This window comes from Artemia sp. Qi Xiang Cuo, chromosome 8 (assembly GCF_049724085.1).
Source record: "Artemia sp. Qi Xiang Cuo chromosome 8, ASM4972408v1, whole genome shotgun sequence".
Lineage (NCBI taxonomy): Eukaryota > Metazoa > Arthropoda > Branchiopoda > Anostraca > Artemiidae > Artemia > Artemia sp. Qi Xiang Cuo.
In genome coordinates this window covers 44,670,796-44,695,035 of record NC_142801.1, presented here as the reverse complement: position 1 = coordinate 44,695,035, position 24,240 = coordinate 44,670,796, and the positions used below count along the sequence as shown (strand labels likewise).

General features: G+C 36.0%; 1 protein-coding gene across 2 annotated transcripts in view; it reads right to left on the bottom strand.

Annotated features, from left to right (window-relative positions):
• The window catches only part of LOC148949452 (ubiquitin carboxyl-terminal hydrolase 25-like), a 96,425-nt gene that overhangs the window by 20,788 nt on the left and 51,397 nt on the right, over nt 1–24,240 (bottom strand). For both annotated transcript variants that reach the window (XM_089093485.1, XM_089093486.1), the window contains exons 7-11: nt 20,789–21,016; nt 18,173–18,230; nt 13,061–13,246; nt 4,121–4,352; nt 1,687–1,793 (exon numbers count right to left, since the gene is read on the bottom strand). In XM_089093485.1, the coding sequence (XP_088949611.1) occupies nt 1,687–1,793; nt 4,121–4,352; nt 13,061–13,246; nt 18,173–18,230; nt 20,789–21,016 (811 nt within the window). The remainder of the gene's footprint in view (nt 1–1,686; nt 1,794–4,120; nt 4,353–13,060; nt 13,247–18,172; nt 18,231–20,788; nt 21,017–24,240) is intronic.

Here is a 24,240-nt window from a genome sequence, read left to right as displayed (position 1 = left end):
TGCTATTGTCTAAACCCTAAAATAAGAAAGGACCAAATATAGGAGTTGTAAACGTATTCCAAAGGTACAAAATTTAGTGTCTGGATTCAATACTAAAAGTTTCATTATAAAGTCGAAAATTTCCCAAGAAAGCGAAAATAGTATTTTAACAACTATTTCACCAATTATTTTCGGCATTATCCGACTTAATTGGACAATTGAAAAAAAAAATAAAAAATCCAAAAATAGGCGTATCCCAGTTGGGCAACTTGATAAGTCACCCTGCATCAACAGTGGATATCTAGTCGACTTCAATTAGCTAAAATTACATTTAATGAGTTGAAGGGCTAAGTGTTTTTCTAGGGTAATCCGCATGCAGTTTTCAAGCATAGACTATCATATCATTATTTTCCTCGAGCTTCAATTTTTATTGGATTGACGTCAAAATTCATATTCTAGTAACAATTCATAAGCATTACAATTAGAACTAAATACATTTAGACCATAATATATCGTCATTGTAACACCTAGAGGTCGTACCCGACATTTTCATACTTCTGAATTAATTGCCTCAAAGCATTACAAGGGAGTATAAGCATGTCAATTTACGTTCAATTACACTTCCACCATGCTGATCTACATTATCATGAAGGACACCTCAAAGGTGTCTACCTCAAAGGTGTCTCAAGACACCTTTTTTTCACTATCTTAATTAAAAGTTTTACCGTCATTTCCGTTTTAACTTTATTTTATCTATAAATAGTAAGACAGTGTAGTCTAAGAAATTATTTATCAAGGATATGCTCTATTACTAGAGTCAGTTTTCCTTGTTCGTCTCAGACGTTCGACTGGTATCCTTCGACTAGCTATCCATTTTATCATAACTGTTATTAGAGGATGCAACGACAAAACAATAAGAAAATCACTCGGAAGCCTCAAGAAAGAGATATGTATTAAAACAATTCTCCTACAGCATCTTTTGTTTAATATTTGTTATAATTTAAAATTGCTAAATTTTGACGAAGAAAGTTCCGATCTAAAGCTGTAACAATTTGTTGTGTCCAGGATTTCAAACATAGTCTACTTAACAGGTTCAAATTTATTGGACACTCAAACGGACACAAGATTCGAGGCGGGCAGAAGAAACTGAACCTGCTTAAAGCATTATTTCCAATAGCTTCAGCACCGCACAAAAAAAGAAGGAAACAATTCAAAACAAGGAGAGTGGCCTTTCATTAACTCGAAAAGATGCCATCAAAATACGATTTCAACCTATTTACTCCATTACGTCCCTATTTATAAGGATTACAGATTAGATAGAGCTTAAAACGTCATAAATAAAAATCGAAGAAATACTGGCTTGCAATCCAGCTCAAATCCTGGGGACCGTCTAGCAAAGACAAGGCAATTTAGCAGTCCATGAGCAGGGCATATAACAGTTCTTGCAGTCCATACAAGACGACAAATACAAACTTAAGAAAAAATAAATAAAAAATCTAGGCTACTATAGGTATAGTTGCCTTTGCACACTCTTTTAATGATTAAATAGGGAAGGGACGGAGGTAGGAACTTTAAAGCCTTCCCAGACTATAATTCGGGTTGTAGGTCTATTCATCGAAATGTCGTTCATGTACCCTAGTAGCCTTCCAAGTAAGTTGAAGCCAATCTCTAAGGACAAAATTTAAAAAAAAAACGTATAAAACTAACCTCCCTCTGCTTCTCATCCCATGCTTGGCACTCTTCCTCTAGCTTTTTCGAATCTTCTTCGACGAATTGCATTAAATCCAAAGGTAAGTTATCTTCAAAATTAGACCCTATAAAAATACACATATACATGTATGGTGGCTGTTTCAACCTAGTAAAGAACATATATATATGTGTTACCTATTTATTGTTGTTATTTTATTATTAAAACTAGGCTCCTCCTCCTTTTCAGTTTTGTTAGGTTTATGGCTTTTAACTCCCAAGTAAACAGCACGTTACAATAATTGTCGCTTCATCCTTTTTTAAAAATTGAAGCCTTTTTGTCCAAAGGCTATACGTTGATATTTATTTTTTTAAATTGCATTCTTCACTAAATACTTAGTTTAAAATGGTAGAATAATATCTGTCCACAAAATTTTTAGATAAAATCAAAATCAGGACTATTATAATTCTTGAAGGAGAAAAGAAAAGCAAAAAAAGATCAGGCAGTTAATAATATACCTCCTCTCCACCCACCTTCTTTTTTTGTCTATTTTAATGATGGGCCGACAGACACGCAAATGATTACGGTTTCATATTTACATTTTTGACTCTTCAAAAATCTCCTATTTTAACACATTTATACTGATGATACTCTTCTTATATATATTGTTTTAAATAGAATTATTTCCACAAGAACCAATTTTTCTTTAATTTTGCATCTGAAAAACCAAGCACATAATAGAAAATATATTACAAAGTAGAATTGGACCAATGTAACTATGAAGACCGCAGAGTCTTTTATTATAAGCGAACAAATAAAATTCCCCGAAATATTAACCGTTAGCCTTGAAAGACTTGATTGATGTCAATCAAGCTTTATATCTCCATTAGCTACTCCATTAATTAATAGGCAAAGCGAGATAAGCGAAGAGAAGATCCTCATTTTTTTTGTTCACTTTTTAGAACCAATGTTTATTTATACTAGCTCAAAAGTCTTGCCTCATCACCAAATAACTGCCTCTTTATGTAAGCATTTGCTAATACTGTTGTCTCTCATCTGAGCCTACTCTGTATCGATAATAACGGTATTCTACACTGAAATCCTCTAATTTTTATTTTACCCTTGCCAAAATCTTATTGGCGGTATGGTTATCCACGTCGGGGCATCCTACACCCAAATGGCAATACTCCAGGAGATCTGGGATAGCAGGACAGTCCGTGGCACCACCAAAAACAGCAAACAAAGGAGACAGAACGAATACCTAGGCACACAGCTCACTCTGAGTACTTGAAGCAGAGAAAGACTACGAAAAAGAACTTTGAAACCAGCTTTTTTCGGCACTGTACGTTCAACTGCAACGGTTTTTCTGCGGTGGGGGGGGGGGCATTCCATTAAAATCATATGTTGATTCCTTTAAAAGAAGGTCCAACGGATGGAATAAATCTAACAATTCGTTTGAGCAAAGGAACAGCAAAATTTAAGCTATTTCTGCCGTGCTAATTCCCATAAGATGGTATGTTATACAAAATATGAACAACGAAAATTTCAAGAAAAAACGAAAAAATTATCTGCCTATTTAGTGAACCCCTATGGTGACACAAAGGACGTTTCTGTTGGATTTTATCAAAGTCTGCTCCTACTCGTCTAGGGGGACGGAATAAAGGGATTTTATAATTCGGATAAAGGGATTCTAAGGTCCTGGATTTTAACAGCGTAGATCCTCTTATTCATATGGCCATAGAAAAATGATCCAACAGTGTCAGGTCAAGAGACTATGGATACCAATCCCAGGGCTATTTCCAGCACCTTGGAAATATTTAAAAAGGAATTATTTGGAACATCCAGCAACTAGTTAGGTAAAGTGATGAAGGATAAGGATTTTTCTTCTTTGATTCGTAGTTCATAAAACTAATAATTATGAATAATAAATGCTTATTTGGCATATTAATTTTGTATATATTAGTTGCACAGCGAACCAGCTAAAACTAATGTATTTTAGTTAAGCCATACTATAGATATAAACCTTCTCTTATACCATACTTTACAAAGCTTATTCCAGATAGTACTGTCACATACGTAAACGTCGTATGGAATTTTCAGTTTTGAGTCTATCCCAACCAAAACCCAGAGTCCATACCCAGCCTAAGATTAAACTAAATAAAAATTTTCCATTAAAAAGGATAGGCAACGACAATATGATTAACGAATTTCATGTAAAGACTGTTAATTAAATTAACATTGTACAATTTTTCAAGGAAACTATATAAATAGAGAAAATCATTGTATTATTGTCACTAATGAAGGTTAAATATAAGTGACCTTGAGAATCACATTTTCAAACAACTTTTTGCTTTTTTTTTTTGCTGACACGTACCATTGCAATAACTCCAACTGTCTTTCGCCTATTACAACTTAATATGTCTATGGCAGTGTTACATTATACAACCTTTTTACCTAATAAATTGTCTCTCTTCTTTTCATCTACATATATTAAGCAGTAGGCACTAGCCTTGGTATGAGGGCCACCGTAAGCATCTTTCTCCAGCTCAGTCCAAGAGGCTTCAGTAACAAGGTGGTCATTGAATTTCAACCAAGTATCTCTGTTTTGGTCCCAAATATAAGACCAGTAGTGACCAGAAGCAGCTTCCCCACCATGAACCATAACTGCGTGAAGGTCATATGCTACCTGTAATATTACATTAATATACTTATGACACCAATTAATCTATAAAAAACAAACAGGTAGATACAAGCATAACATTAAAAATGAAAATTGTTATTAAAATCCGTCTTCAGGGAGATACGTACCAGCAACCTTTGGAATACGGATCCACTTTCTTTGCCACTGGGATGCAGCAGCATGCTGGAAGACTGGCATCTGGGTTACATGATTAGGCCCAAAAATAGCATCAAAGTAAAAAGTCTCAAAACAAATATCGGTATTTATAAAGATTTACTACACATTAAAACTACATCAAGGCAAAAACTACGTTATATAATCTACATGCCCTAATTGTTTACTCTTCATTAACATTATCCTATAAAATTATTTTCGAAGACCGCACTGCCTTTCCATGACGTACAAATAACAATGACGTGCAAAAGAGTTTATCTACTGATGACGGCCCCTGTATATGTGACCGAAATATCCGGCGATTTTTGCTGTTTCACTGTCAAATGAAAGGATTTGTCCCTGTTGAATTGTTATTTGTATAAAATTATTCATAGAGATTCCGGACAATATAAGGTTTTCGCCAAGATATGTCTTCGACATGAAATCAAATAGTTTCAGAGATATCTTTTGCAGTTAGCAAGGATGCCTCCAGGATAGCTTTTCGGAGGGGAGGGGCAAACTTTGAATGAAAATGGTGCGATGGAAGAATAAACTGAAGCATTTTAAAATGTGTTAACAGGTAGCAATATATTCATTAAAATGAAAATACTTAGTTTTAAACAGACCTGAGGACAAAGGAGAACAAATAAATAGAGGACTAGGTCTCATAGGAAAGTGCATTATCGTCGTCCTTTTACTAAGGGGGCGGTCGCTCTTTTTCTAAGGGCGTCACGTTTTTTCCTCCCAGTCACCTTCGGACAGGCAACCTAATTTTGAGGAAACCCAATTTTGAACTGGGAGCTCCAGTATTTTTTGCAATTTGCATTTCATTACTAACATCTAAAGTAAAGCGTTGGGTAATTTCCCAGTCAAATTGTTGAACTTTAACAGGTTACTTAGACTTAGAACTTACCACGCCGGACAGCACATAAGGCAACAACAATGCCTATCCACAATGAACTCTCCAGCGTCTTCGGCCAAAGATCATCAAGGGATGTTTTTGAGAACGCTGCGTCTTTTCTAGGCATCGTCCAATTGTAGCCTTCTGTCGTCCGCGCCGTCAAGCTCCTGGAGGAGTCCAACATCAAACATCATGAGGCAGGCGATTGCACCCAATTCTAACCACATATCCCCAATATCGCCACCGACTGCTTATGACTTCATCAGTAACGAGTGGCTGTTTTGTCTTCTCTCTAAAGAAAGAATTGGTAGTTTTGTACGTCCAGTTGCTTCCGAAAATCCGTTGAAGACAATTATTTTCAAAACTTCTGATTCTTTTCTCTAGCTGTTTTGTCCGTGCCCAGCTTTCAGAACCATACATTAGTAATAAAAGGTCATTCCTATTGAAGAGCCTCAATTTCACCTTCAAAGTGAAAGTGGCACCTCTCTAATCGTTTCTTAACTTATCAGAGGCGCTTCCTGCGTACACGATATGTGTGGCAATTTCATGCTCAGGGCTTCTTCCATCGGTGCTCACTAGACTCCCAAGATATCTAAACATCTCTATCTCTTCCATTTCCTTTGCTTTAACTGTCAGTGGCTCAGCAGGTGGTTTGTTCACATTGTTGCGTATGATTTTCGTCTTTTGCGTGCTTATTGCCAAACCTATTCGTTCACCTACTTTCGAGAGCTCATTTATGATTTGCTGAAGATCCTCTATTAAGTGAGAAAGGAGCGTTATATCGTCTGTGAAGTCTGCATCAAATGAAGTACGACTTTCATTCAACTGGATGCCACCTATGAAGTTGCACGCCCGTAGGATGAAGTCAATGAGTATTGTAAACAACACTGGGGACAGAATGCACCCCTGTCGAACGCCTGAGTTGATTTAGAACCACTCAGTCAGGTCCCCTTCATCAGTCCGAACAGCACACATTTGTTGATCATATAACGCCATTATAATTCTGACAATTTTATCAGGGAAGCCACAGTAGCGCAGTATTTTCCACATTGAATCTCTAAGAACAAAGTCGAAAGCCTTCAAGAAATCGATGAAAGTCATTATGATTTCAGTCAGCCATTCATTTGATTCTTCAATAAGTGTTCTAAGACGGAAGATCAAGTCAGCACTTTACCTGATTGGTCGGAAGCCATACTGTTCATCTCTGAGTATGGCGTCAACTTTCGTCTGGATGCGATTCAAAAGTACTTGGCAGAGGACTTTGCTTCCTGCAGACTGTAGGGTGATGCCCCGCCAATTGTTGCAATCAGCAGTTCAACCCTACTTAAATAGTTACACTATAACCCATTTCTTCCAATCTGTGGGCATATCTTCAGTGTCCAATATCTGTATTAACACTTGATGTAGCGTCTCAGCCAGCACTCAAGCACCGTATTTCAATAGTTCAGGATGAATACCGTCTATGCCAGCTGCTTTTTCATTCTTTAGTTTACGTAGTACTGTCTCTACTTCAAGTGAACTAATTGGTTCTGTACTTATATCCAATTAGAAAAGAGGTCGACCATCTGGGGCGTCTATAGGGTCTACAGGAGGGGCAAAGTTTAATATTTCGTGTAAATACTCATTCCATCTACTATCGATTTCTTCTTTGCATGTAGTAGTCGTCCCGGTTTACTCAATAGCAGTAGCAGGCTTTTAAAATCTCCTGTGATTTTTTTTTGGTTATGGGATAAACTGTCCTGGTATCACCTTCACTAGCAGCAGCCTTGACTTCAATAGCTTTTGCCACGAGGAAGCAACGTGTATCTGCTCTAGTTAACCTTTTTACAGCAATGTGGGCTTCTTTGTACTTATTCTTAAGATAGTCTTTATTTTCAGAGGTGGCACTGAGGTCACAAGAGTCTAGTCAAATTTTCACTTCTTTCCTCACCGACCTGAGCTTCCAAGAAGAATCACTTATGCCCTGTTCCCTTTTCTTTTTAGAAATATCAAAAGCATTCAGCTACACTTTGCATATTTTCCAAGATCTGGGTCCATGTTTCACCAAGAGATGTTGCCCTCTCCTCACAAACAAATCTAGAAAACTTATTGGAGAACGAATAAGCACCATGAAAGGAACGCTAGTCCTCCAAACATCGTCTGTGTTGCTTCCTGACCAAGAGATGGTCAATTTGGCTTCTTGTAACTCCATCAGGGGAAGTCCAAGTATACTTGAGGATTTCCCGATGGGGAAGCCACGAGCCATCAACAATTAGGCCTCGGCCAGCACACATATCAATCAATCGCACACCATTATCATTTATGACACTAAAACCATGTTGAAACCCAAACCGCTGCGTCTTTTCTAGGCATCGTCCAATTGTAGCCTTCTGTCGTCCGCGCCGTCAAACTCCTGGAGGAGTGCAACATCAAACATCATGAGGCAGGCGATTGCATCCAATTCTAACCATTATCGTCACCCACTTACTAAGGGGGCGGTCGCCCTTTTTCTAAGGGCGTCGCCCTTTCCCCCTCCCAGTCTCCTTCGGACAGGCAACCCAATTTTGAGGAAACCCAATTTTGAAATGGGAGCTCCAGTATTTTTTGCAATTTGCATTTCATTACTAACATCTAAAATAAAGCGTTGGGTAATTTCCCAGTCAAATTGTTGAACTTTAACAGGTTACTTAGACTTAGAACTTACCACGCCGGACAGCGCATGATGCAATAACGATGCCTATCCACAATGACCTCTCCAGCGTCTTCAGCCAAAGATTATCAAGGGATGTTCTTGAGAACGCTGCGTCTTTTCTAGGCATCGTCCAATTGTAGCCTTCTGTCGTCCGCGCCGTCAAACTCCTAGAGGAGTCCAACATCAAACATCATGAGGCAGGCGATTGCACCCAATTCTATCCACGTGTCCCCAATATCGCCACCGACTAATTATGACTTCATCAGTAACGAGTGGCTGTTTAGTCTTTTCTCTAATGAATGAGTTGGTAGTTTTGTACGTCCAGTTGCTTCCGAAAATCCGTGGAAGACCATTATTTTCAAAACCTTTGATTTTTTTTCTTTATCTTTTTTGCCAGTGCCCCGGTTTAAGAATCAGACATTAATGATAACATGACATTACTACTAAAGAGCCTCAGTTTCAGCTTAAAAGAGAAAGTGGCACTTCTCTAATCGTTTCTTAACTTATCAAAGGCGCTTCCTGCGTACACGATATGTATGGCAATTTCATGCTCAGGGCTTCCATCGGTGCTCACCAAACTCCCAAGATATCTAAACATCTCTATCTCTTCCATTTCCTTTGCTTTAACTGTCAGCGGCTCAGTACGTAGTTCGTTTATTCACATTCTTGCGCACGGTTTTCGTCTTTTGCGTGCTTATTGCCAAACCTATTCGTTCACCTAGTTTCGAGATCTCATTTATGTTGTACTGAAGCTCCTCTCTTAAGTGAGAAAGGAGCGTTATATCGTCTGCGAAGTCTGCATCAAATGAAGTGCGATTTTCATTCAACTGGATGCCACCTATGAAGTTTCACGCAGGATGAAGTCAACAAGCAGTGTAAACAGCACTGGGGACAGAATGCACCCCTGTCGAACGTCAGAGTTGATTTAGAACCACTCAGTCAGGTCCCCTTCATCAGTCCGAACAGCACACATTTGTTCATCATATAACGTTATTACAATCCTGACAATTTTATCAGGGAAGCCACAGTAGCGGAGTATTTTCCACATTGAATCTCTAAGAACAAAGTCGAAAGCCGTCAAGAAATCGATGAAAGTCATTATGATTTCAGTCAGCCATTCATTTGATTCTTCAATAAGTGTTCTAAGACGGAAGATCAAGTCAGCACTTTACCTGATTGGTCGGAAGCCATACTGTTCATCTCTGAGTATGGCGTCAACTTTCGTCTGGATGCGATTCAAAAGTACTCAGCAGAGGACTTTGCTTCCTGCAGACTGTAGGGCGATGGCTCGCCTATTGTTGCATATAAGCGGTTCAACCCTTCTTAAATAGTTTCACTATAACCCCTTTCTTCCAATCTGTGGGCATATCTTCAGTGTCCAATATCTGTATTAACACTTGGTGTAGCGTCTCAGCCAGCATTCCAGCACCGTATTTCAATAGTTCAAGCTGTATACCGTATATGCCAGCTGCTTTTTCATTCTTTAGTTTACGTAGTACTGTCTCTACTTCATGTGAACTAATTGGCTCTGTACTTATATCCAATTAGAAAAAAGGTCGATCATCTGGGGCGTCTACAGGGTCTGCAGGAGGGGCAAAGTTTAATATTTCGTGGAAATACTCATTCCATCTATTATCGATTTCTTCTTTGCGTGTAGTAGTCGTCCCGGCTTACTCAATAACAGTAGCAGGCTTTTTGAAATCTTTTGTGAGTTTTTTTTGTTATGCGATAAACTGTCCTGGTATCACCTTTACTAGCAGTAGCCTCGATTTCAATAGCTTTTGCCTCGAGGAAGCAACATCTATCTGCTCTAGTTAATCTTTTTACAGCCTTGTGGGCTTCTTTATACTTATTCTTAAGATAGTCCTTATTTTAAGAGGTGGCACTAAGGTCACAAGAGTCTAGTTGAATTTTCACTTCTTTCCTCACCGACATGAGCTTCCAAGAAGAATCACTTATCCACTGTTCCCTTTTTTTTAGAAATATCAAAAGTATTGAGCTACACTTTGCACATTTTCCAAGATCTGGGTCCATGTTTCACGAACAGATGCTGCCCTCTCCTCAGAAATAAGGCTAGAAAACTTATTGGAGAACGAACCAGCACCACGAAAGGAACGCTAGTCCTCCAAACATCGTCTGTGTTGCTTCCTGACCAAGAGATGGTCAATTTGGCTTCTTGTAACTCCATCAGGAGAAGTCTAAGAATACTTGTGGATTTCCCGATGGGGAAACCTCGAGCCATCAACAATCAGGCCTCGGCCAACACACATATGAGTCAATCGCACACCATTATCATTTATGACACCCAAACCATGTTGTAAATTGATTGTATGTAATTGATTCCCTTATTTTAGCGACGGGTATAAATAATGTCTGTTTAGCTTCAAGGGAAAAGGCGATTGTGCTAGGTACACCACGCCTCTTCATTACGGCCTGGTCTAGACTTCCCGCAAAGTTCATTTCTTTCATTCCTTGTTATGAGCTGGAACGCTATACCTATGATTTTTATATTTATATATGCTTACCATTTTCCCTAAAGCGTTAAAAGAGTAGATGCTGTTAGCAAGGCCGTATCCAGGGGGTGGAGGTGTTACCAGGTTTGAACCCCCCCCCCCCCGCCTGAAATTTTCGTCTGACTCCTAGAAACGTAAGAAAAATGCATTCAACAAATTCTGATTTGTTTTTAAGTCTTCTTTTGCCCCCCCCCCAAAAAAAAAAACTAATCTAAATACACCCCTCCTCGAACAAAATACCTGGACACACCCTTGGCTGTTAGATAACAGCTGCTGTATGCACTTCTAAAGTTTGACACTCTCGAGTCACGAGAAGTTCGGGGCTTTATCTAAATTGGAGATTGGAGGGGTAGTCTTCTCCAGATTTGACTTACAGTCGTTACCTATTTTAAACTCCACCCCGCTTTCCGGTACAGCACCAAGTGAGACTCTGTAGCCTCAACATGAACGAATAGATTTTTTTTAGCGAGACAACCATATATAACTGATTTTTCAACTCATTCTTGATTATAATTTATTACTTTTCTGAATATGAAATTTTCAACTATTCTTGTTTTTGGGAACGCAAAATTTTAACTATACTTTTTTAGTAACGTAGAATCTTCATAAATTCGTTTTTTTTAATCTGGTTTATTAACCACGCAATTTATTCCGTATTTCAATTTCTACCACAAGATTTTTCTTCAATCAGAAATTCTATTCCCAAACTCAAAGTTTTGTTCCAAAAATCTTCAAAATATGGGGGAAAAACATAGTCACCCCTGCTTCTTCTCGTACAGGAGAAGAACTATGATTGGGGTTTAGTATGTGTTTTATACAAGCCCATGCATTATACACTGTTTAATAACAAAATTACATGATTAATAGAAAACGAACCCTGAGCAGCATCCATGACTGAGCAAGTAAATTCTTTTTCTTTTTTTCACACTTTTCACACTCATTTTCTTTTTTCACACTCTGACCAATGATTTTTTTTTTGAGTGTGATTTTGTTCCATTTTGAATTTGATAATGACATTTCAGCATTATCATAATGATCATTTGCTCGCCACAGACCAAACATCACTATTTTTGTCACTTATTTACAATGTTAATTTTGAAATTCCTCTTGGCGATCAAGACAAGGTATGAGTCTCTTATGTTTTATACCACAACTGTAAAGAGATAACGCGACTGGACTAAAGGAAAGTTAAAAGGCTGTTCTCAAAGGGAGGATCTGCAGGGCAATGTGTCATTGAACAACCAAAATGTCACTGAGCACACTTTGCCCTGTTGACTCTCCCTCTGAGAAAATGGCAAAATAGCAAATAGAAGATAGTTGTTGGCGATTATTCAGACGTTTGAAAATGTCAGACACGGCTTTTAGGCGTAGCAGTGGCAAAATATCAAACCAGACTCCAAATCAAGATTGAAAGAAGAAATCTTATTGGATGGATGCACAAGAACTTCTTTCTGTAGACGACTAGAAATTCCCCTTCCCTTTCCACAGAGAACAATCAATTTGTATATCGTCAAGAGCCAGGGCCTATTTGCTGTATTGTGTGTTACTTATCATGATCCAGCAGAATGGAGATTATCTCTAGAGAGTTCAAAGCGTAATGGTTCGCCGTAATTGTTCATAATTTGGCAAACTCACACACGTGTGACAATTTCAAAAGTATTAAGAGATATCAACCCACAATCCTTAGGACTTCTTGCATCAATTCCTAGCTATAAATGAAAAAAGGATCCATCACAGTACACCAGTGACAAAAGACAATTCAAATAATGGAGTTCTCGTCGAAATCAGCGCCTAACAAGACAATAGCAACTTTATCAGATATCAAGCTCATGCCAGTTTTTTTAATAAGCATGGAATAATCCACGTTGACTACCTTATACAGAAAAGAACAATTACCGTTGAGTATTACTCCGACCAATTAGTCCGTTTGATGATGTTTCTAACTTAGAAGGGAACGTACGCGTTCCGCAAAGAAAAAGCCTTTTTCATCAGGTTAAAGTGAAGATGCCCAAATGTGTTGACACCATGATAGAATTGCATAAATTAGGATATACATGGCTCCTACGTTTACCATATTTTCTAGGTTTAGTCTCCTGATTACTTCTCGCTTCCAAATTTAAAATTTATTTGGCGAATCCATTAATGAAACAAACGCCAATTTTGAAAGCCTAAAGAACCTTCATTCTCAGAAGGTATCCAAATTTTTTACTAGCGTTGAACTAAATGTATAGAGCTAAAATGAGACTATGTTAAAACCTAATTGAATTTTTCCCTGAAATATTTATTTTCTTCTCAAGGCCAAATATTTATCAAACGACCGGTAAGACGGATCTTGGAGGAAATTTTTCATTTGTCCACTGTTTAAAGGTATGACCAAAATTATGTACATGTGTGTGAATAAATATTTATCAATCTACCATCTATGAAAAAAAATATTAGCATAGAAACGAAACAAACAAAATACGTTCAACTTTACCGTTTGTAAATCTGGCTTATCATACAGCTTATCTACTTTGGCGTCAATTTTAGCCACATCTTTTCCGAGTTGTTCCAAATCTTTACAGATTTCCTCATGCAATTCATCAAGACAAGTATCAATCACTTGAAATTCCTCATTGGTCAAAACTCTACATCGTTTTGGGTCACTCTCCTGTCCAGCAAACTGAAAAATAGATATAAAGGATAAAAGAACATTAAATTACAATAATACGCCCCGTCATCTAGTGTTTCTGAGTAATATCCTACTTAAACGGACTAGGTACGTCTTTTCTTTTGTCTTAAATATTAAGTGTTAACGGAAATATTGTGTACGCTAAACAGGATAAATGGTTTTCAGTAAAATTTTGAGTGCTCGAATGCTAATATACAAAAAAAATTCCTCGTTGGTATTTATTTTTTTTCATCCCGCTTACGTATTCTAGTAAAACCTGCCCAGTAAACTAAAAATAAATATGCAGATTAAATTACCGCTAAATTACAATAATAAAAACATATTACAAAATACAATATATTATAATACAATATAAATAAGTATCTGAAGTGGTGAAGAAATCAACAATAAGTTGAAGACAATTAAAGAACTCATAAAAAAAGCAAAATTAACATCAAAACCAAACTAAAATTTAGTTTTATAACCAGTCTTCTGTATTTTATTAAATAAAAAAAAACAAGTTTTTTTTAACTGAAAGTAAGGAGCAACATTAAAACTTAAAACGAACAAAAATTAATCCATTTATAAAAGGGGCTGTCCCCTCCTCAACGCCTCGATTTTTACACTAAAGTTAGACTTTTTCTAACAATTCTATTTTTTAAAACAATAAAAAACTTTAGTGTAAAGAGCGAGGCGTTGAGGAGGGGACAGCCCACTTCATATACAGAATAATTTCTGTTCGTTTTAAATTTTAATTGTGCTCCTTACTTTCAGTTAAAAAAAACTTGTTTTTTTATTTAATTTTTGAACGTTTTTGAATTAATGGAGGTTTTGATTTTGGCTCCACGTACATGAATAATTAAAAAAAAAATTGCATATTAATTTTACTTTTATTTGGTTAAATGGCTTTCTCGGAAGTTGTTTAATTTTATTTACGGACATTTTTATTAGCAATGAATATACGTTACTTGCGAATTAACTTACGTAACGAACTTCTATATCTATATATTTTTAATACGTATATTAGGGGATTCGCCCCCTAGTCAATACCTCGCTCTTTAAGCTAAAGTTCAAATTTTGTTCCAATTCTTGAAAAATTACCCCTTAATAACAAAGGCCGTTAATTAGAATAAATAGCTCTTATGAAAGTACTAAAAAATCTGTGGCTTAAAGAGCGAGGTATTGACTAGGGGGCGAACCCAATCATATACTTAATAATTTCTGTTCGTTTTAAGTTTTGATGTTGCTCCTTACTTTCAGTTGAAAAACTTATTTATTTTTTATTTAATTTCTGATCGTTTTTTCAAATTGTGCTGGGATATCCGGTGCCCCCTTCATAGCAATGTCCCTTCCCCCATGAAAACATCCTCCATTGAAGGATCCTGCCACATTGCTCCCAACCCCCCTCCCACTTCCAGAAAAAATATCCCCACTGGAAAAGTCGGCTTACTTCCCGGTATACACTGCAATATTTAAGTATTAGGTCCTACTCATAAATTCTAACCCTTCCCCCAGGAACTGCGGGTGATCGAATCCTCTTAAAAGACATATATATTATATTTTTGACCATGCTGAACGAAATGGCTATCTCAAAATTTTGATCGGGTAACTTTGGGAAAAAAAGAGCATGGGAGGGGGCCTAGTTGCCCTCCATTTTTTGTCACTTAATAAGGGCACTAGAACTTTTAACTTCCGTTAGAATGAGCCCTCCCGCAATATTATAGGACTATAGGAACGATGTAATTACCCCTGGAAAAAAAAATTAACACGCATCCCTAATCTTTCTTCTGACAAAAAAAAACACAATTTAACTTTGTTGTATAGAGGAGCTTGAAACCTCTAGAGTAGGGCTCTCTGATACGCTGAACCTAATGGTGTGATTTTCATTAAGGTCCTATAGGTTTTAGTGGGCCTTTCCCCCTTTTTTCGAAAATCAACCAAATTTTCTCAGGCGCGTAACTTTTGATGGGTAGGACTAAACTTGATGAAACTTACATATCTGAAATAAGTATTAAAATCTGATTCTTTTGATGCATCTATTGGTGTCAAAATCCCGTTTTTTTTAAGTTTCGGTTACTATTGAGCCGGGTCGCTCCTTACTTACACTTCGTTACCACGAACTGTTTGATTCTTTTTATTTCTGCAGCGGCGATCATTATTATTCCATAATAACTACTACTTCTTTTTGTTTCTTATTTTAAAAGCTTATTTAATATCTTTGACCATACATAGTGGACTTGACCAAATTCGTACTTACTTTGCTTTTTGTTTGGCGGTGAAGAAAATCGTTCCGAAAAAGCAACCCCTTGTATTTTTTTTTATTTTATTAGCATATTTCACAGCTCTTGGCCATACTGTGACAATATTGACGAAATTTTGTCAAATATAACAAAAATCAATTAGAATTTCTGGGATACTGTGGAATTTTCATTAATAACTTTAATATTTACTTAGTTTTAAGGCATATTTCAAACTAAATACATTCCCAGAAAATATTAGCATTTGGTTTCAACTCATACGTAATTACTTAGATTCAATGTTTAAGCACATTGTATTATAATTTTTGTATTTTACAGCCTAACCCCCACCCCCCCCCCCCTTCCAAGAACTGTTTCGATGTTTTTGCCTTGCTATCTCCAAGCTCCAGCTACCTTCCACTAAAATTTAAGTTAAAATGATCAGCTCGATCATCACACTTTACAAGTCTCGCATCAGATCCAATACCGAGTATGGATGACTGCTGCATGCTGGAGCTCTGAAAATATTACTGGCACCACTTCAACAGACCCAGAATAGGATAAATATGGCAAGTTTAGTCGTTCTCCACAACTCTCTCCAGTCTGTTAGTGAGAGGTTTGTTTTCTACAAGTACTTAAATTCACTTCCGTTTCTAGAGCTTTCTTGTATTGTGCCTATAATTGTCCAACCAACAAGACAAACACGAAGGCACACAGATCAGTCCAATTATCTCGAGGCTGGCAAGCTGAGGACAGAGTACTTGGAGATGAAGAACAGCTACATCCGACATTGCACTTCGATCTGGAACGATCTTCCTGAGAAAGTCATCCCTAAAATATCTCTGTTGACTCTTTCAAAAGATGATTCAATAGTCATCTAAAATCCTGGACAAAAGACTAGCGGCAAATCAGATATATAATTATATCTTGTGCTGCAAATTCAGGAGTAAAAAAAGCTTCATCAGACATAAAAGGACAAAACCAAAAACTCTTTCTCTAGTCTATAAAGAAAAACGGTTTTTCAAACAGCTAATTTCCCTTTACAATTTGTAATATCCAAGATTGAGAATGCACAATTTATAAGTCCTCAACATCCTTAAACACTCTTGTTTAAGACAAGTATAAACCTAATGATCTATTCTCTATCGCAGTGCTAGGCACTGGACTAATTCACAATATTTTATGTACAATTATTTTATAAAGATTAGGAAATATCTGATTCTTAAATTATTACAAACCACAAAAAATAAAAATAAATAAATTTAGACAAAATGAATAGCAAAAGGAAATAAATAGAAGAGAAAAAACATACAAGAAACAAAAGATATAGATTGGGAAGTTGTCAAAAAACTTTAGGGTTTGTGCGATTTTTACCACTTTTTACTAAGTCAAAAAGCTAATTCTATTTCACCTTTCGCAGCATGTGATATCTTATACACTCCATTAAAAAAAAAATCAAGTAAATTCTGCACGGCAAAACAAGTAAGTATTTAACTAAATCCTTTTATCTAGAGACATTTAACATTGCATGTCTAAAAATCAAGACTTGAAAAGTTTTTGGAATAAATTCAATTGATTTTACGTTTTCTAGATTATATGACGAAATTTTAACTTTTATATGGATCAGGCACGTGCGTATGAATTTATTTTACAGGATTTACTCAAATTTCGAAGGGAGGGGGTACTACTGATGAAATTTGAAAAATAACAAAAACCATGATGGAAATCATAGCAATCTTGATATTTAAAAGGGGGAAAGGTCCAATGTGTACATGCTTGCTAAGATATGTACATTGGAGTTTTTTTTTTTAGAGGGAAACGACATTTTGAGACGAAAAAAGGGTGAATCGATGTGTCAGGAATAAACTTAACTGAGACCGTTATCTGAAATAATTAGCGTTTTCAGGCATTTTAGGACCTATGAGCAAGAGAACAGCATTAGATATAACAGCTTGTGTTAACGACGCTCTAAAATAAACAAAGCCTCTAAGTATAGTCTAAACAACAGGCAACTGATCTTGAGAACTAATCTAAATACAGGATGTCTAAAAGGTAATAGTACCTTAATGAAAACCTGTGATTTCATTGTTTATCGAACCCAACTCGTGTTGTACATTTTTATTCTTAAAAAATCGTTTACCTTTCCTTTTATTTCTCTCTCCGAATTTTCGAAAAAGTATTCCAAATTCGTAGATACTTGATCAAAGTACTAGTTCATCAAGAAAAAAAACGACCAGAGCTTAACATGTAACTCGGATTCACCTTATCGAGTAATTAGCTTTTTTAAAGCATTGCTTCCCAGTCTTTTCAAAATTTTATGCTCGACTCTTCGGTTTGTATTCAGCGGTTTTTGTTCTTATAATCTCATTTTTCTTTCTTATAAAGAGACATCTTGGCTTTTGAACTAGGTCACTCAAAAATAGATTACTCTCCCAATTATTATACTTGCAATAGGTTGTTAATCAGCGTTTATTTCTTGATAAACAGTAATGCAATAACATTGTTTGCAATATCATTGTCAGTTTTTTTGGCAACAAATATTGATAAAGTACAGGCATTTTATAGAAACTAACTGAAAGACTTGTTTCTCGTTTTATCTCCCTAGCCAATGCACACAAGTTATCAACATGTTTTGTGTCATCTAAACAAGCTCTTATGTCATAGCGAGAATAAGCTTTTACAAGGGCAATAAATAACTTACGTCTGTTGCGCTTAAGGACCTTCTTCTATGTGGCGAGCTAGTAGAAGCAACTGTTCTCCTGTGGAAGTGCGAATTATTAATAAAGACCAAAAAAACAAGACTTTAATTGATGTCGAATTTTTATGTTATGCATTCCATGGTTTAGACGCCATTTGTTTTTTAGTATAAAATTCAAGTATAAAACAAGCAGTGTTGACTTGAAAAAGCCAGTAAAATCACTAAAAATTGGAAAAACATATGAAAACTAATTGAAAAATATATTAATCAGGGGGGGGGGGGTATGTCTGTGTGTGCAAAGTAGAAGAATAAAAAACAGTAAACCATAAAAACACCATTTCTTATTGTTTTCTTTTGCACTTGGATTTATTTTCTTTTTTTTTATTGTGCTGTTTTAATTTCCTTGTGTTTGAGGTTTTTCCAATTCTTTTTAAAGAATGTTTTTCAGCTACTCTCCTTTTTAACCTGACGAGAATTTATTGAATCCTCCAGCAAAGCATTCATAGCTACGTTAGTTTCACTCCAACCCCCCTCCTCCATCCGGAAACAAATCCTGCGTGCGTGCCTGGTTTCGGTTATCTACGTTTCCTTTACTGATTCCTGTATTTTGACCAATTCTTGTTTAACGCAATACTCTAAACATAATTCCAGCTCCCATGGAACTAGAGATAGCCGGCTTTTTAAGTTACGTATTCCTCTATTGTAAATACAAGTGTTTTATATTGAGCTCCTTTAAGCAAGACACAAAACAAGGAAAATTCATATCTACTTTTTTCCATTAAACTTTATTCGTCTCTTAACTCGCCTATCTAAATTCACGAGCCATAATTCGATATCTCTTTCACTGAATTTACTTTTTATTCATTCATGTAATTTTGTCACCTTTACTTCTTCCTTAGCTAACAAAAATGTGTTTATATTTGCAATCCTAACTAGTAATGGCAAATGAGTTCAAAATTTCCTTCAAAACATGGTAATACAGCATCAGAATATACCAATAAAATCTTGCCAACAGATTAATAAAAATATAGATAAAACAGCCCCTTTTCCCTTTAAGAATTATGCATCCTATCGAAATACATAAAAATAGGGGGCGGAAGATACAGAAGTTTAACTGACAGGGTTGCCACTCGACGAAAAAGGCAATCACTAGATTTCAGTGATCTTTTGGTTGATTTATTGATTTCCCTCAATAATCTAGTAATGTATTTGCTGATTTATTGTTTTTTTTTAATATAAAAAATCACTAGAAATAGTGATAGATCACTAGGGTTGGCAACCCTGTTCACTGATCCCCCACCCCAGCTTACAGTCCAAATTGGTGCAAAGGCCCAAAGACAGATTGAAAATCATAACCTAAAAATTCACTTCTTTCGTGTGCCCCCCCCCCCCCCTCTCTTTCTATGTGTAAAAATAGTTTGATTTTGGGCAACAACTAAAAGCCTCATTTTAAGCGCTTTATTGACACAGATTGGAACTCTTTTTTTTAACAAGATGTAACTTGTCCGCCTTTCTATTATTCATAATTTGGAGCTCTTGTCCCTAGGAGTACACGTATCAAATCATCTCCAAAATTACGTTTTTTGACCTTACAACTGTTCTGATCAAAGTGTCTATCTTAATGATGCTTAATAAATGCCGTTTATTCAGTTAGGATCATTCATTTTGAAATCCTTCAATGATTGTGAGTCAAAAGAGGCGTAAAATACTTTTATTTGCAAATCTGGGAGTGGAGGAATTGAAGGGGGTTCGGGCCCAGAGTCTCACTTTGGGCCTTCAATATTACACAGCAACAGTCCTTATATTACTCTGATCTCAAAGTTTTGTCGTACATCGGCTATCTATCTAATTTATGGCCCTTACACTTGGACTACATTAATCATGTCAATCCAGGAGTCGGTTTTCTAAAATTTTAAACCGTTTTGATAAAAAATTACTGTCCTGCAGTTTTGATCTGATGCCAAGTAGGGCTACTGAGGAGCATAAGGACACAGGGTACGGTGAGGGTACGTCAGATTGCGCTTAGACCGCTTTCAGCCCTCAAAATGGCCCTAGATATTTTTGTCAGTGGCAAAAAAAAAAGGGGGGAAAGCACCAAAGGCCCCATGTAGCTGTTTGTCAAAGCATAAATAACCAAAATGGTTTCTGATTTTAAACCGTTTTGATAAAAAATTACTGTCCTGCAGTTTTGATCTGATGCCAAGTAGGGCTACTGAGGAGCATAAGGACACAGGGTACGGTGAGGGTACGTCAGATTGCGCTTAGACCGCTTTCAGCCCTCAAAATGGCCCTAGATATTTTTGTCAGTGGCAAAAAAAAAAAAAAAAGGGCAAAAAGCACCAAAGGCACCATGTAGCTGTTTATCAAAGCATAAATAACCAAAATGAAAGTTCACACATTAGCGGAGATTCTGAACAGATGCTGTAAAGGCATTACGTATTGAAAATACGCAATGCCTTTTCAGAGGCAACCGCAATACCGGTTATGATTTGGTTTATTGTATTTAGCATTTTACCTAGAAGTTATCACTATTCCTCATCTAAATTGATCTTGATTTTATGTATCAGTTTTGCTAAACTAAAACGGCTACTAAAGAGAAAATAAGTGAAAATCTCTTACAGACGGGTGTTTTCGGCTGGTTGTGATGAAAACAATGTAGTTCTTCTTCGTCTACTCTCTATAAACCGCCTAGTGTATCGAAGAACACGAGGTAGTGAATACTTTTCGGTCTCGTTTCCAAATTCATCAATACGTAGGATTCTTTCTTCTAATTGGTGCTTTCGGCTCAGTAGCTCGTCAGCAATCGTACGAAGCTCAACTACCTTTTCACGATTACTTTGCAAATACCTGCAAACATTGTAAAACATCTCAGGGAGAGCACCAAGTCATTCATGTCGAGCTCAATTCACAGAAAGACTGTTTGTGTACATATAGCTTTTATCTTTCCTATTGAAAATTTACAGTTAAAAAAAGCTGATTGCTAGGAATGATCAAGTTTTAAAATAGAAAGCAATTGGCTTGAACTTTCACGTTTCTTTTTCGCTTATCTATTCTCTTGTATTAAAGTTTGTATTTTTTTGCATATCTATTTTTTTAGTCATATGATTCATATATATTATATTATGCAGATTATTTATTCATAATTGTTTGTTCTTGGTCTTTAAAAGGCAAAATGTCGAAGTACATGTTCTTGTTCAACAAATGATCTATTGTTAAAATCTACCTTTTTATTATTAGATACAGATCTATTCTATTATGAAGAATCCAAATTTCTCCATTTCTCTTCATTTTTATTTCCTAATGAAGATCCACCGATAAGTCAATAAAGTACAAGTCACATTTTTGTCTTTAAACGAATGAAGGTGCTGGAGTACAATAAAGGGCAAAATATCAGCTATTTACTCATATAATATGCTGTAGCACAACTTGTGAAACATGTGGTCTCATAGAAGTTGCATTGCTTAAAAAAAATCTTTATCAGACCTACAATAGCAACATTAGGACAGAAAACGTTCATTGGCTACAATAATAAAGACAGTAAGTATACAGATACTCGTTTTCCCTAATTAGCAGGGGAAGCTCAAGCGTTCTGAGACTTTAGGAACTGTCTGATGAACGAGAAAACTACTGAAGTTAAAACAGATTAATATCAATCGCCAAAATCCTTCTGTGTTATGAACAAAATTCGAATCCTACAAATCTCTATCCGTTTCACTTTCAACATGTTTTAATCATATCTATAACTGCAAAACTAAAAATTATCAAAGGTGTTTCCATTCAAAATAGGCATTATATATAGAACAACAATAGCTGGCTAAAATGACGGAAAAGGATTTATTTACAAAGAAATTGAATGAATGTGATTGAAACTGGTCTTGTAAGTAGTGAAGAAAAAAAATCCGAAAATCTTTTCTAAAGCTCTTTCTGTATCTTTTCAATGATAGATATTTTATCATTGGTTACCCTTTAGGACCTTATTATAGGTCTTTCCCACAAGGCATCACTGTTTTCCATAAGCAACAGCACAAGTTGGGTTCCTAACAGAACGCTCTTAGACGCAATTGTTTGGAATCGAGGGATATTGAATTTCTTCGTGAATTTTGGATAATCTGTCTAAAAAGTTTATGCTCTGCATCGCAGTTCAGAAGAACTAACAGACATATTGCAGGTGAAGTGTTCAGCAGGCGAATATATATAATGCAACGAGAAAAAAAGAAAACTTTTTTGAGAGCTAACCCAAAAAGTTTGACAATTTGTAAAAGATTTCATGGAACAACCAAAAGGGTTAATTAGATTTAAGCAGAGTTCATTCTTTTTGGCAATACATTTTATATGATTCAATGTGATTCTTTTGGTTATACTATTAGACACATTTTAAATAATGCATTTGGAAATTATTTCATGAAATTTCACCGAAATATGAAACACAAAGTCTGTGCGCACGAGGATCACGTGCTGTCGTTTTTCGGTTGTAGGTTTTCACCATTGTCAGTTGTTTTCAATTCTTTTTGGGCCAAAATAAAACAATGTGAAGTTTCCATGCTTTAAGTCTACGGTAGGATTTGTCTTAAAAGGATTGACGTTTCAGAACAAGAAAAGCATAATTATGGGAGGGCTGAAGATAACCGTAATAAACAGTTCTTAAAATAACAATGAGAATACCAATATTCGCAGTTGAGAAGCATGTTAACAAGAACAACCTGATTTATAATTTCGGACACACAGGAATAAGCCCGGGTTCAGAGAAATAGGAAACTGAAAAACGGTGGATCTTTGGCACCCGAATATGGTGCTTAAATGCACTAAAACTGTCGACACTTTCACAGTGTTAAGCCAAGCCTTTCATATTGCCTTAGATGCTTTATCTGGCCTTTCAGGTCAAGCAATTTCGCTACGACATGGTGTCTTTTTTGTTTATAAGAACCAACGTTTATAAAACCGACAACATATATACTTAACTTTAAAAACTTAGAAAATAGACTGTATTTTATTTTACGTCAAATTACGTTTATAAGTTCTCAATTTTATACAAAAGGAGAAGAAAATTTTTCGAAATTAATCTTTCAAATAGAGAGTTATATCTTCAATTTTGCACGCTCTTTCTACGCCTTTTTTAGATCGTGACAAAGCGCCATGCCCTGCTGCAGGTTAAGTTGCCCGAGCAAAGCTATGTTTTCAGAAGAAAAGATTATGATGACCCATTGGAGTCTTTTCTTCTTCCTTTTCATTATTTTTATAAATTGTATTTTCTCTTGCAATCTCCCACATATGTAGTAGAAACCATCAAAATCTCATCATCAAAGCTGCTGCAGCGTTGAACGTTCCACAGTTTGCATGTTCATAAATATTGCCGTTATAACCATTGCCGGTGTAACCGGTCTATGGGATTGTACGTGAAAGGGATGTACTATTATGTAAAGACACATACTAATATGAAAGCTGAAGATATTTAAGCTAAGGCAGATAACACAACTTTGTTACTTGCCGATGTGAAAACTCTTCATAACGCTGCGTTATCAAATTGAATTAGAAAGGTACAAAACTATAAGCAATAGAGCGGCAGAAAATAACATGACTGTATATTATATACATCATTGGTTATAAAAACTAGAAACATTGCAGCTTTTTTATTTCTTTCTTTTCGTTGACGTATTGTTTCAATTTTAGTTTTTATTTGTTTTTTTTCTACTTTTTGATCAGTTTTGTTTTGTCTTGTCCACTGTTGAAGGTGTTCTTAAACCATAACAAAATGAAACAGAATAAATTGGAAAACGACTGAGTATAATTTAATGACCGTTTCTGATATGATGGATACAAGTCGGGAGACCTTTTACAATATCAGAAAATTTATAGGCCTGAACTACACAAGGGGCTACAAACAAACAATACATTATGGTCATACATATATAATAATTGACAAATTGCAGCTTTTTTTCTTAATCTTCTTTTTTAGTTACGACCTATGTGCCGGTTTTAAACACTATGTTGTGTTATTTGGGCATAAATGAGGCTGAATATTTTCTCATTACAAAGATTCTATGCTTCTCAATATTGTCAATTTACAGATTATG